At 50.9% G+C, this 13,041-nt stretch overlaps 1 protein-coding gene across 7 annotated transcripts in view; it reads right to left on the minus strand.

The window, feature by feature from the left end:
- CRACDL (CRACD like) overlaps positions 1-13,041 on the minus strand; it is a 133,606-nt gene that overhangs the window by 23,745 nt on the left and 96,820 nt on the right. For all 7 annotated transcript variants that reach the window (XM_045077796.1, XM_045077795.1, XM_045077798.1 and 4 more), the window contains 2 exons: positions 7,435-7,662; positions 466-2,095 (listed from right to left, as the gene is read on the minus strand). In XM_045077796.1, the coding sequence (XP_044933731.1) occupies positions 466-2,095; positions 7,435-7,662 (1,858 nt within the window). The remainder of the gene's footprint in view (positions 1-465; positions 2,096-7,434; positions 7,663-13,041) is intronic.

Raw genomic sequence — 13,041 nt, forward strand, 5'->3', positions numbered from 1 at the left:
GGAAAAAAAAAAAAATCCTCCTAGGGGCAGGGAAGGGGGCGGTAGGTGAGGACACTAAGTGACAGAGAAGCCAGAAGCTTCATTTCTCACCAAGAAGTGGTATAGGCCCGGGGGTACCTCCCTCTGTCAGAGTACCCATATCCCAGGGTTCTGGAACTCACTGAGCTTCTGAGGGAAGAAATGGAAGAGGCATCTGAGTGATTCCCTGGAGGGCCCATCTCCTCTCAGGGAGTAGCTGGAGATGTTTTTCCAACTTCCTGACTTCTCTGAACTGCTGCAGAATCCTATTTGTTTCCCCCCTTCTTCAGTTTCTAACTCGACCAAACGTGTTAGTGATACCATGAGGAATTCTGATTTTTGATCTCAGTTCCCCTGCAAGGTTCTCACCCCAAGCGCTGACATTCTCCGTAGACGTGGGATTTGCCCACGGCCCTGCCCCTACCCCACCGCGACTTCGGCTCTTACCCGCGGCCCTGTGCGTCGACCGGGTCTCGGCCATCCGGCTGTCCCGCCTGGAGTCCGGGGGCGGCACGACCTTCGCATGCTCCCCGGGACCGGTGTCCGGGGGCTGCAGGGGGCGACCGTGCAGCAGCGGCTTCCTAGGCAGGGGAGGCTTGGCGCTGAGCGGCTCCGAGGGCCGGGCCCTCGCCTTTCCCGGCTCGTGCGGGGACCGTGCCCCTCGAGGGGAGGGGGCCTTCACGGCCGGACATTTCTCGTCTTTGGGGAGCAAAGCCAACCCCCCTTTTTCTAGCCGGATTTCAGCGCTGTATCTCTTTACCCCTCTGACTTCGACAGAGGACGCCTCCCGGTGCCTGAAGGACAGAGAGGTGGAGCGCAGCTTGACAGGGAAGGGGCCTCTGTCGTCGCCCGAGGGCGGCTCGCGGGCGACCGGGCAAGGGTCTTCAGGGGCATCCCGGGGGGTTCGGCCCGGCCCGGTCGCCGTGTCCCCTGAATCCCGAGAGGCGCCGCTGCCGCCTGCCGTCGCGGGTTTCCCGCCGTGGGGCTCGGGGGCCGGCCGCAGGTCGTCGAGCGCCGCCTCGCTCCTCCACACCAGGCTGCTCTTCAGAAGCGGCAGGCGGCCGGCCGAGGGGCCCGCGGGGCCGCCGCGCTCCAGCACGCGGGCGCCGCCCGATCGCGGCCACGCGCGGCCCGACGACACCGAGAACTTCACGGCCCGCAGCTCGCTGCCTCCCCGCTCCACCTTCCGCTCCGGCGCCAGTCTCTCGGGACCCCCCTGTGGGGCCTCCGCCGGTTCGGCCCTGGGCTGTTCGGCGGGGGCGGCATCTCCGTCCTGGGGACGCGGAGCGGGCTCCTCCGCGGGCGACTCGCAGGCGGGCGGCGCGCTGGGCCCCGCGCTCACCGCCGGGGCCTTGTGCTTCAAGCAGCTCTTGGGGGCCGGTGGGCTTGGGGCGGGGGCCTCGGGAGATCCCTTCCCTGCTCCCTCGGTCTCGGGCTCGGTCTCGGGCTCGGGCTCCGGCACGGGCACGGGCACTTCCAGCGTCAGCTCCCCCTCCTTCTGGACACTTGGGTCTGGCCCCTCTGGACCAGCGGGAGTCTCCGAGGTGGTGACAGCGTCAGTCTCGGGAGGTGTCGTGTCCTCCTCAGGGATACAGGGAGATAACCGAATCTCCACGTCTGCGGAAACGCAGACCACCTCCTCAGCGGGTTCCCTGGCTGGGGGACACGTGCTTTCCAGGGACACTTCGTCCCTCTGGTTTTCACTGTCGGGATTATGGTTTGGGGAACCTTCAGGCAGAGAAAGAGACTCGGGGCAGGGGGCCGGGCCTGACACAGGCTCGGTGACCTCGGGGGTGGCCGGGCGGCTTGAGGGATTATCCCCAAGAAAGCTCTCCTCCTCCTCCTCAGCGCTGGCACTGAGGGCTGGGCAGTGCTGCAGGCGCGCCCGCCTAGCGCGCGCCCCGCCAGGCTGCAGCATGGCGGCTGGCCCCCCGGGCTCTGGGCTTCTATCCAGTACCGCATCCTGCTGTGCTGAACTGGGGCTCTCTTCTGTGTTGACTCTAGGTAATGACTTCTCCTCGTATTCCTCTTCCTCTGGGGTACAGGTCAGATCACTAAGCGATTCAGACTGTGCTCGCTTGCAGGAATAAAGAGAACAAAAGACAGCATTATTATGTCGAATATTAGGAAGCCTATGACCTTTCTATTTTGTACAAGATTTAATATGGTTTAAAGGAAGCAGTATGTCTCTTAAGCTGGCACCTAAGCAGACATTCACACATGGTGTCTCTTCTTAATGCCTTACCCATCTCTTTGGAAACTTGCTGTACAAGTTCAGCTTTCAGCAGAACAGTGGTGGCTATGCCCTGAAAGGAAATACTGCTTAAGACTCTAGTGACTGGGGGCGCCTGGTGGCTCAGTGGGTTAAGCCTCTGCCTTTGGCTCAGATCATGATCTCAGGGTCCTGGGATAGAGCCCCACATCGGGCTCTCTGTTCAACAGAGAGCCTGCTCCCCCCACATCTACTTTTGATCTCTACTTTTGTTCATTTATTTGAACATCAAATAAATAAATTAAATTAAATTAAAAAACGATTCTAGTGACTGAACTACAAAACCAGCGGATACTGCTCTAAAAATTGAAGCAAAGGGGACCAAATAAGCTGGGGGTCTGCCGTGCTTTGCACTCTACATCTATTATTTTATTTTCTCTTGATTCATCCCAGTAAGGAAGGATTATTTCCTTTTTGTACTTGAAGAACTGGGAGCTCAGAGAGGGCCACACCTTGGTAAAGATTGAGCTTATTAGCTCAGCTGAAAAGCTGGTGCTCTCTCCATGACCCTGTGCTGCCAAGAGCTAGTTTCCCAGCTCAGTGCTCTCTCTCCAGGGATGGGCCCCATGGTGAAGGGCAAACCACATCTTGTAAGGTAACGTCCCAAACCATAGCTGATGGATAAAGTCCAAACTTTACAGCTTAATTAAAAGTCCTATATTCTCTGGTCTTAAATTATTTCTCCCAATCCCTGCTCAGGTCAAGCCGGGCCCGCACTACTGAATATGCCAGCCTCTGGGCCAAGTGACTGGCCAGCTCCTCTGTCCCCACACCTCCAGGGTGTTCTGCCAGCAGCCCCCCAAGAACAGTCTCAGATTCCACTCCTATAGGAGGAAGTCTTGCCCATTCCCTGAAGCTTATGGTGCCCCTCTTTTCCTGAAGCCCTATTGGCTTGACAAACACTGCCTTGTATTTTTCTTCTGAAAAGTGTCTGGAATTTAAATTTAGTCCAGCTTCCTTCTTGCCGTACCCAAAGTGAGTTGCTGCTCGCTTAGGAAGGAGAAGAGACCAAGGTAGTCATGAATTATTCAAAAATACTATGAGAAAATGACCAAAAGCTTGAGGGTGTTGAGGTCACTCTTAAAAAAAAAAAAAAAAAAAGTTCAGGACATTAGAAAACACTTCGATCTTCTTGGAAAAAAAAAAAGTTCAGGACAGCAGACCTCCTTTCCTTTATGTTAAGAAATGTGCAGGAGTGTTTGTTTAGGTTTTTGTTGTTTGCTGGTACTATTTTAACATTTGTTGTTTGCTGGTGCCATTTTAACATCTTCCAGCTGGCCTCTGCTTGCTAACAGAACACAGGATAACTAGGGTATTTGCGATAATAACTTAGCTAATTCTCTAATTCTTGCCAAGGGGCACAGCCCTATGCCCCAGGATTGAAAAAAAAAGATGTGCAAAGAAATCTAGAGAAGAATTTTCAAAAGCCGCAGGTTCAAAAGGTGTCACTGGCCTTCTGCTACTACAGGAAATCACTGATGTTGAAACCTGTTTAGGATGTGGGTCACGTTTTAAAACTATCACAACCCTCACAAAAGGAGCAGAAAGCTGAGAAGCAGGCTCAGCTGGGCATATCTCACCTTGAGCCACTGGAAGCTACAAGGAGGTGAGAGTGAAGGACTGGGCAGGACAAAGGCAGCATGGAGTGTGGACTTGGGACACTGAACAGAGGCTCTGCAGGGAGCAATGGGGCTTCTGACTCAGCCTGGGCTCAAGCACATGGAGTCCAGCAGGAAGACTGCACTTACCTGCTCCATCTCCACCGCCGCTGCCCCTCCCTTCCTCCTCTGGGCCCTCACAGCAGCTTCATACTCTGCAATCCTCTGGAGGAATGGAGAGTGGAGGACCCACTGCTCAGCTGGCACCAAAATGGAGACGGTCATGGCTGCCTGCTCATCAGCCTCCTCTCACCAGAAAGAGTGAGTTTTGGGGCAGCAACTGTGTCATCTCTGGGCAGAGGACACTGCTGAGAAGTATTGACAGTCTCTAAGACCCTGAACTCGTAGTTGGTAGCTCTGTCAGCCACAACCTGGGGCTACTCATATCACTGTGCTGCTCCCACTAAAAGAGAATTAATATTCCCTGCTCCTGGCACTGCTGGGGTGGGGGTGAGGACTAGCCAGGGGCAAGATGCTGGCGTAAACGTTCAGTTCACAGGCATCTGCTTCCAGCACGTCAGAGCCCCACACAGGCCCTGCTCCTGAGAGCAGGATAAAATGCTGAGATAACAGCCAGCTTTTGTCTTTTGTGTGTTTCTCTTCCCCGACCTCTGCTCTAGTGGGACAGAAGGATGCAGCAAAATGCACTCTTGGAAGTGTTTTTCCAACTGGTAATAAATATCATGGTCTTAATAGCCAAGGTTGGTTTGTTTTTTAACTGTGCCAAGATGGAGTTTTTAAGGCAAGAAAAGCCCACCCCGCCCCTTTTTTTTCTCTAGAGCTCCAAAGATTCAGAGCCTAGATGGTGTCAGGTAGAGGGTTCACCCCCTCCCCGCCATGACAGAGCTGGAAGGTGCCTGGCCAGGCTGGACAGCTGTTCTGCCCAAAGGGAGGACAGAATGTGGACAGTGGCAGGAAGAGTCTGAGGGCGTGACTCAGAGAAAGATGCCTGAGTGGGGGCAGCAGTGAAAATGGGGAGGCATAAAGAAACCTCAGATGTTAATGGGGGATCAGAAAAGCAGGGGAAACCTGAACCTCACTGTTCAGTGAAATCGGAAGGAACCCTGACCTCTGCAGAAGTTTCCAGGGTTCCAGGGGGCCACGGCAGCTCAGCCTCACCCTGGGAGCAGAACAGGAATGCAGGAAAGCACCCTGATCCCCGAGAAGGGCCAGGTACCAGGAAGATCTTCATGGTTGGGAGGAGGGACCTTACAACCAAAGGGCAAAGGGTGCTATGAACACTGAAGGACAGAGGCCTCTACCTTAGGGCCCAAGAGTGACACTGGTGACAACTAGCTGGACACCTCTGCCCAGTCAAAAACTGAAGGGTTTTAATCCCTACCAAGAAGGGAAAGCAGAGGAGAAAGGAAGATATGAAAATGACAGTGTTTAAATCAAACATTTAATTTAAATTAAATGTTTCCCCAGAGTGCCTATATCAGAATTTCTGTTATTCTAAAAAAGAAAATAAAAAAATGGGGTTTGAGGGCTAAGCCAAGCTGAAAAATGGCGAGGTACAGTGCTGTCCAGTGGAGAGCGAGAAAGGATGCTGCATTTCCACCTGGAGGATGAGCCGGGCTTCCCTCTGCCACAAAGTCCTGGCCAGCCTGTGGCTGGCCCTTTGGTTGTGAGGTCCCTCCTCCCAACCATGAAGATTTTCCTGGTACTCTGGCCCCTCTTGGGGATCAGGGTGCTTTTGCCATGGCAAAAGACATCCCCATGGGAATAAAGCCCAGGCTTGAGGCCAGAGGGAGCTGGCTCTGTCCCTGCCCTGTGGCTCCAATCAGCATGAGGACAGGCAGGTTGGTTACTGGTCCCAGCCAAGTCCCACAGCACCAAACCTTTAACTGTAAATGTGTCAGGTGTGCGAGCATTTACACAAGTACCCTAGTGACCAGCTTGCACAAGGACACATTAGTCTGACGGTAACCACAGCTCACGTCTCCAGTGTTACTCTCCTCTAAAGTCACCCCTGCTGGCAGGCGTTTAAAATGTGCACTGATGTCCTTTCCTAGTACTAAAAAAAAAGTGTGACAATAAAACCTTTTTTACTAGATAATAAAATAATCCTCACTTGAAAAAAAAATTTAAAAAATAATTAAAAAAAATAAAAAGCACCTTCCACATGCCCAAAGGAAAACCTACTATCCCTAGCTGAGCACCTAGCTTGTCTGGGGCTTTTCACCACCCTACAATCTTGTCTCCAGGGAAGGAAGGAGAGAATGTTGGTCTGTGGGCAAGTCTTTCTCAACTCTGTCATTCTCTGTGGCCAGGCTGGCCCCACACCCTGCTCTCAGCTCCTCCAGGGCTGAGACATTGTGGTAACCACTGGGCAGCAGAGAGGGCAACGATCTTATGTGGACCTTGAACGCACTATGAATCCAAAGCACTCCATGAATGAGTTCTTGGCTCTTAGAACTATGAGCCGATGACTACACAGGCAGCATGCCTGGGGGTGGGGGGGAACATCTGTCCTCACAGGGGCACAAACCCCACACTACTAAGTAGGTCCTTGCCCAAGGCAGGCGTTCGAGCTAGTGTGTCAGCTTATCTGTCATTGTTCATTCCCTCATTCAAATGTACACTAAATGCCAGCTGTGCAGCTAGCACTGCTCTAGGGGCCGGACACAGGGCTGGGGTGAGGGCTCAGGAAGACTGGTAACAGGAACACCTGGGTGGCTCAGTTGGTTAAGTGTCTACCTCGGGCTCAGATCATGATCCCGGGCTTCTGGGATCGAGTCTCACATTGGGCTCCTTGCTCCATGGGGAGCCTGCTTCTCTTTTTGCTTCTGTTCCCCCTGATTGTGCTCTCTCTCTGACATATAAATAAAATCTTTAAAAACAAAAAACAAAAAGACGGGCAGTAAATAAGTGAGCACACACATTTACAAACATTACTTCTGTGTGTGGCCAGGGCTATGAAGGAAGGGACTCTACTGGTTGGAAGGTGGGGCTGCTTTCCACAGGGTGGTCAGGTGAGCCTTTCTGGGGAGAGGACCTCCGAGCAGAGACCCAAAGACAGAAGGAGCCAACCAGGAGGAGAGTGTCTTAAGCCGTGGATACAGCAGGCATCAGGCCTGAGGCCAGAAACAGCTCTGCAGGCTATAGTGTGTTGAGAGAGAGAGGGAGAGTAAGAGGAAGTCTGAGAGGTAGGTAGGGCCTGGTTGTTCCAGGCCTGGAGTACGGACCTTATGCTGACCTTACACTGCCATGGGAAGGCAGGGGCCCCACAGGGCATGATGGCTTCATGGGAGGTGTTGCAGAACAGATGAACAGATGGCATGTTTATGCAGGAAAGAGACCTATGTGATGTTCATTGAAAAAGAAGAGCAACTCCAGCTCCTGCAGATGGTCCCACTGATCATGGGGGTTTCTTACAAGGGGCATATGACCCTGAGAAGAGAGAGGCCAGGGTTGGAGGGGGTGGGGGTGGGGGCGACCAGGCCTGTGCAGCCTGCCTCTGCATATAGGAAGAAGCCCCATTACCGAAGACAGCCGCCTCATTTTGCTGGACCGCTGGTTGCGAGGCTTAACCAGGAGCTTGTGCTTAGCTGCAGAGTTGTCCAGGCAGGAGGAGAATTCTGGAGGGTAATCGAAATCAGCCACAGGTGCCGTGCTGCTGTCCGAGGTGCGGGGGGAGATGCCAGCATCGCTTGCCTGCCTGGAGAAGAGCTGGTCCGGAGACTGAGGCCGGGATGAGGAAACTAAAGAGACCTTCATGGGACAAGGAGCAAGCAGGCCATACGTTAACTTTTCAGTATGAAATGGGTCCAGCCAACATATCAGCTCCCTTCTTATATTGTGCTCAGGCTTCCCACGCCATCTCTGGGCTTTACATGGAGGGACAGACCTACAGCCTCTCAACAGGGAGGACTCTAGGGGACTTCCTTAGAAAGGAGTTTTAAATGTTGGGCCAACCCCTACAAACTTCTCACTCATTTTCATGGCCATGCAGAGAGCCTGCATCCCGGGCAGTCTCGGTGAGACAACTCTGCCTTCACCCTTCCAGGCAGGTACAGGCACTTCGGTCAAGAGCCTCTTTCTCTGATGAGACAGACCCACCTGATCTCTCTAAGATCAGGCGTGCTCCTGCCTCTAGAAGCTGATAGTGTGGCCCAGAGGTGGTTTTATAGGCTGGAACAGAGGATGGGCAGTGCCCATTAACCCAGCAGCCCATCGCTGCAGCTGCATTTGTTCTTTCCAGAAGGTTTCTGTATCTTCGTGTGTCCTCCTGCAGAAATCTGGTGTGACAGATATTTTGCTAGCTTATACCTCAGCAGTGAGGCATTGACAGTCAGTCAAGGGCAAAAGCGCTGCCAGGGAGAAAGGGGATTTTGGTTGTCCCCCAGAAGAATGACGGTAGCATGCTCTTGCCCGCCCACTGAACTTGGCCATCCCCTTCACTAAGTGAGGTCTCAGTGGGTTCTACTGCAAAGAGGTTTATCAGCATGAAGAGGCGGAGGAGGGCACCCAGTGGGCACCCATGAGCAAATGTAACGCACACAGAAGCAGGGTGCAGAGAGAGAATCCGAGAGGTGCTGGGCTTTAGCTATAACCCTGTCCCCTGCTTCTATTCTGTATGGTGCTCAGAATTAGTGTCAAGTTTGCATTTTTCTCCCTGTGTTGTTCATCTTCCACATTTTGTATGTATACACACAACAAAAGTTACCATTATAACTGCTTCTAGCCATACGGTTCAGTGGCAGTAACGACACTCCTGTTGCTGGGCAACCATCTGCAGAACTTTTTCTCTCATAAAACTGAAAGTCTGCGCCCACTAATCAACAACTCCCCATTGCCCCCTTGCCCCCCAGACCCTGGTAACCACCATTCTACTACCTTCTATCTCTATGACTCTGACTACTCTAGCTGCCTCACATTAAGGGGAATCATACAGGATTTGCCTTTTTTTGCCTTGCTTGTTTCACTTAACGTTCACCCATGTTGTAGCCTGGGTCAGACTCCCTATATTCCACTGTATGTAGATACCACATTTTGTTTATCTGTTCACCCATCAATAAATGATGCAATAAAGCAATGTGGTTGCTTCCATATTCTAGTTAGCGTGAATAAAGCTGCTGTGGACATGTGAGTACAAACACCTCTTCAACAACTAACTTTCAGTTCTTTCAGTTATATACCCAGAAGCGGAACTGCTGGATCATACAGGGGTTCTATTTTTAATTTTTTGAGAACCCCCATACTGTTTTTCCCACAGTGGCTGCATCATTTTGCATTTCCACCAACAGTGCACAGTGGCTCCAATCTCTCCACATCCTTGCCAACACTTGTAATTTTCTACTTCTTTCTCATGCAGCACCTGAGCCATCCTGATGGGTGCAATGTGGTATCAAGCTTACATTTTAACCTAAGCCCATAATTTTAGGCATTTCACAACTATTTAGTAAGCCCCCGTGAAGATGGTCTCCTCAGGAAGAAGGCATCAAACAAGACATGGGCAGTGGGCAGACTCCCAGTGGCCTGGGTACATGTTGCTCAGTTTCTTTTCCACAACCCTGGAGCCCCACACAGAGCATGTTGCAATAGCTTCTGCTAAACTAGGGGACCCTAGAAGAATGTCACTGTTAGAGAGACAAGCTGATGCAGGCACTGCCCCTGCAAGGGAACTTCCTCGGAGAAATGTATTTTCCCTCTTAACAGAAAAGTCCCTTATGTATTCTCTTGCAAGTATGAAGTTTATTTCTGCCAAATGGGGGAAGACTATTACTACAATGAGGGGAAAAGGGTAATAAGTGGACATAATCTATTTTAATTCTCTTGTTTCAGTTACATGGGTACTTATGGGAATAAAGCAAGAAAAATTATTTTTAAAAAAATAAACCACAGGACAAGACTCCCAGCTTCCTCTGTGCCTGTGGCTTTGGCTCCCACTGTTGTAGCTGATGACTCAGTAAGTCACCCCAGATTAGACAGGTGACACCTTTCCCAGATGTCCTCCCTGAGGGTCACCATTAAAATGGGTACATTCCAAAGGTCAAAAGAATCCTTCATTCTACCCTTGTCCAGAGGAACAATATGTATATACACATGGTAAAATTTGGGGTTTTGTTTTCTTGACTGTTTGGGACTTAAGAGAACAGGAGAACAGGCCAGATGAGCTGCTTCTGCAAATGAAGGGACTCCCAGGTGAGAATGATTATGCCTTCTGTGAGGATATGGGCTTTGGTCACCTTCCTATAAACGCAAAGAATGAACTTTCTCTGCCTCCTCTCCACTCAGCTCCCCGGCTCATGCAGCACCTGAGCAGCTGGTCCTGGGCTCAGGCCCATTCCAGCCCTGGGAGGGTGGGGGGTGCAATCTGGCAATGGGCTTAACTTCACAGAAACTCTGACCACAGTGACCTCTGTCCCTGCAAAATGCCTGTACAGGCTGTCATGGCTGGTCTTTCCTGCTAGGGCGCCCAACTCTCACTTCTCAGTCTTTGTGGTCATTCCGAGAGTTCTTGGGGCCTGAAAAGACCAACACCTTTCTGACTCAGAGGAGAATTACGCATCCTGTCTTTGATCAGTGCAGCAACTCTGTGAGGTAAGATAGGACAGGGCAGGAAAGCTGACCTGTGTTTTTATCTGTGGGCTGGAACCGTTCCCATTTGCACTGCTTGCTCCTAATCACCCGGTTTGTACTGAAATCTGTGCTTCTGGATGATTCTGGAAGTGAATGATTTAAAAAGTCTAGCAGGTGGCCAGCCCTTCATTGGAGGAATGGGACTCAAATGGGAAAATGGCCTGGGATTCATGGGTTTTCCAGGGGTAACCCTGGGTGACAGCTGCTTTACAGTGTTTGTCCTCAAACAGAGGGGCTCAGCCAACGAGGTGTGGGCTGAGGCTTGTGCACACGGGAACAGCCTGCAGACATTAAGCAGGGCCAGGGGGCCTTTCTGGGAAGGCTGTCTCCCAACAGGCTTCACATCCCCAGCTGAAGGCAGGGGAGGCACTGACTTACCAGATCTCACATAATCCTCTCCAAAACCCTCTGAGAACATGGATGCATTTCTGCTAGAGCCTATGTTGTATCTCCCCATGTGATACCTGCCCTCATCTCCTGGGACAGCTTGTCAGCTGGCCACCTGCTACCCAGTGCTTTCTACTTAATGGCAGGACACTTAGCAGATGGCTAGTTGGATGTCATTTTACCTTAAAACTCGCCAAATAAAGTTTTATTCGTTGTCACCTCATGTTTGGTAATGAGATTTTAAAAATAATTCTAGGCATTTCCTGAAAAACTCATTCCATCAGAAAATACAACCTTGGCAGTACCATGAGATACTTGTTACTGGAAACATTTTACCACAATAATCTTCATTAAGTTTCTCTATCACACATGTGGGCCTGCTTCAGGAGTCACAACTGCTTCAGGAGTCACAACAGGAAAAAATGAAATAGCCCGCAATCCCATCCTTTGGGGATTTAGGGTACCATTATATCAAATATCACCTATTATATGAAGACATTTTAAAAGGTGCACTATTTCCCCCTCTCAACCAGTGCCCAAGAAACTTTCAGGGCATTAAATATGATCACTGTGTCTTAGGTTACACAATTTTTTTTTTAAGTCTTAAAGGCTCCAATTTTAGTTTCCCATTACCCAATTAATAAAATTATCCAGTTAATAAAATCTCAGAACCTTGTTTTTTCAGCAACATGACCAGGGATGCTGAGAAGGATGAGACTAGCCCTGCCTGGTGAGAGGAGCCCCCACGCAGCTAACTACGTATTCTGTGCACTGTGGTGCTTTGCAGGTTCAGCGCTGGGCTCATGCCTTAATGAATGGAACTAAAAACTTCCTGTTCTCCCGTTACGGTCCCAGCTAAAGGCAGAGAGAGGGCAAACCAGTCCATATGGCTTATAAGAGTTGTCTCTCCAGCACGTGGCCCTGAAACTTACAACATCCATCTGCCCCTGAGGCTGGAGACGCTGACGCTCCATATATCAGAGTACGAGATGGGTCTGCCATGTGACAATGCAGTTAGCCATCGCCTGCCGACCTTCCCCTCCAGGATTTTAAGGGTTGGCTTGAAACCCACCAAATAGGCCAAATTATCCTCCTTGTCTTCTCCTCCTTCTCTTTAACGTGGGAGAACAGATGTGGGTAGTTCACTGCCTTCAGACCCTGCTCACGGAACAAGCAGGGGGCAGGTTCACCTTAGAGCAGAATTCTGGAGAGAACAATTCTCTAGCCAGCTCTGAGCGAACTCCCAACCCTGGGGCTTACTTACGTGTAGCTATACCACAGCCCTTCATCTGGCTTTCATTAGTGATGCTCAGGGGACCCACAACCGCACCCAAGTTAGATAAATATTCTTTCCCCTGCCTTTGCCAGGGGGCTTCTGGTTGTCCAAGCTGAAGTGACTGCTGATGTATTACAGAGTAGCTCAGAATCTACAAGACAGTGGTTCATGATGAATCCCTGAGATTCCCAGTGAAGAGTTCTTCACTAGGGCACAAGCCAGAGCTCCAAGAATGCACCGGGCAGGGGAGTGGCTATAAAGCATGGACTCTGGCCTTTGTTTTTCAAGTGTGAGCAAAAAACATATAACTCAGCAGGGCTGGTCTAAAGGGAAAATGATCATTTATGTACAAGCACAGCCTATGGGCTTAAGATGGTGGCACCACGAGCAGGGTGACTTCCTTGGGGCGCAATTCTTCATCCTGTTTCCTAATGGGAAAGGGTGTTATCTACAATCAGCTCCCTTGCCCTGCTGAGGTCATAGATACCCCTCCTGCTTGTCAAAGCCCTGTTTTCCAGCTGCACACTACCGCATTCTAGCCCTAGACCAACAGGTTCTCATGGTCCTAAACTAAGATCAGAGAGTCCAGATTAAGTCACATATGTTCGCCACTCCCTCTCCCTCCAGCCAGATGTCATGACAACAGAAAACAGACATAAAGGTGTTTTCCTACTTTCAGATGGGATGCCTGGTCTGGTCATCTGCTCAGACAGGAAAAACCAGGTAGAGGATTGATTGTATCAGATCTGTAACCATTACAAAAAATGTTACCAAAACTGTATCTCCTGACAAGATGGACATTTCTGCTCAAGTAACAGAAACAACCCAAGACTGTGAGCTCCACT

This window comes from Mustela putorius, unplaced genomic scaffold (assembly GCF_011764305.1).
Source record: "Mustela putorius furo isolate JIRA1106 unplaced genomic scaffold, ASM1176430v1.1 tig00000224_pilon_pilon_pilon, whole genome shotgun sequence".
Taxonomy (NCBI): domain Eukaryota; kingdom Metazoa; phylum Chordata; class Mammalia; order Carnivora; family Mustelidae; genus Mustela; species Mustela putorius.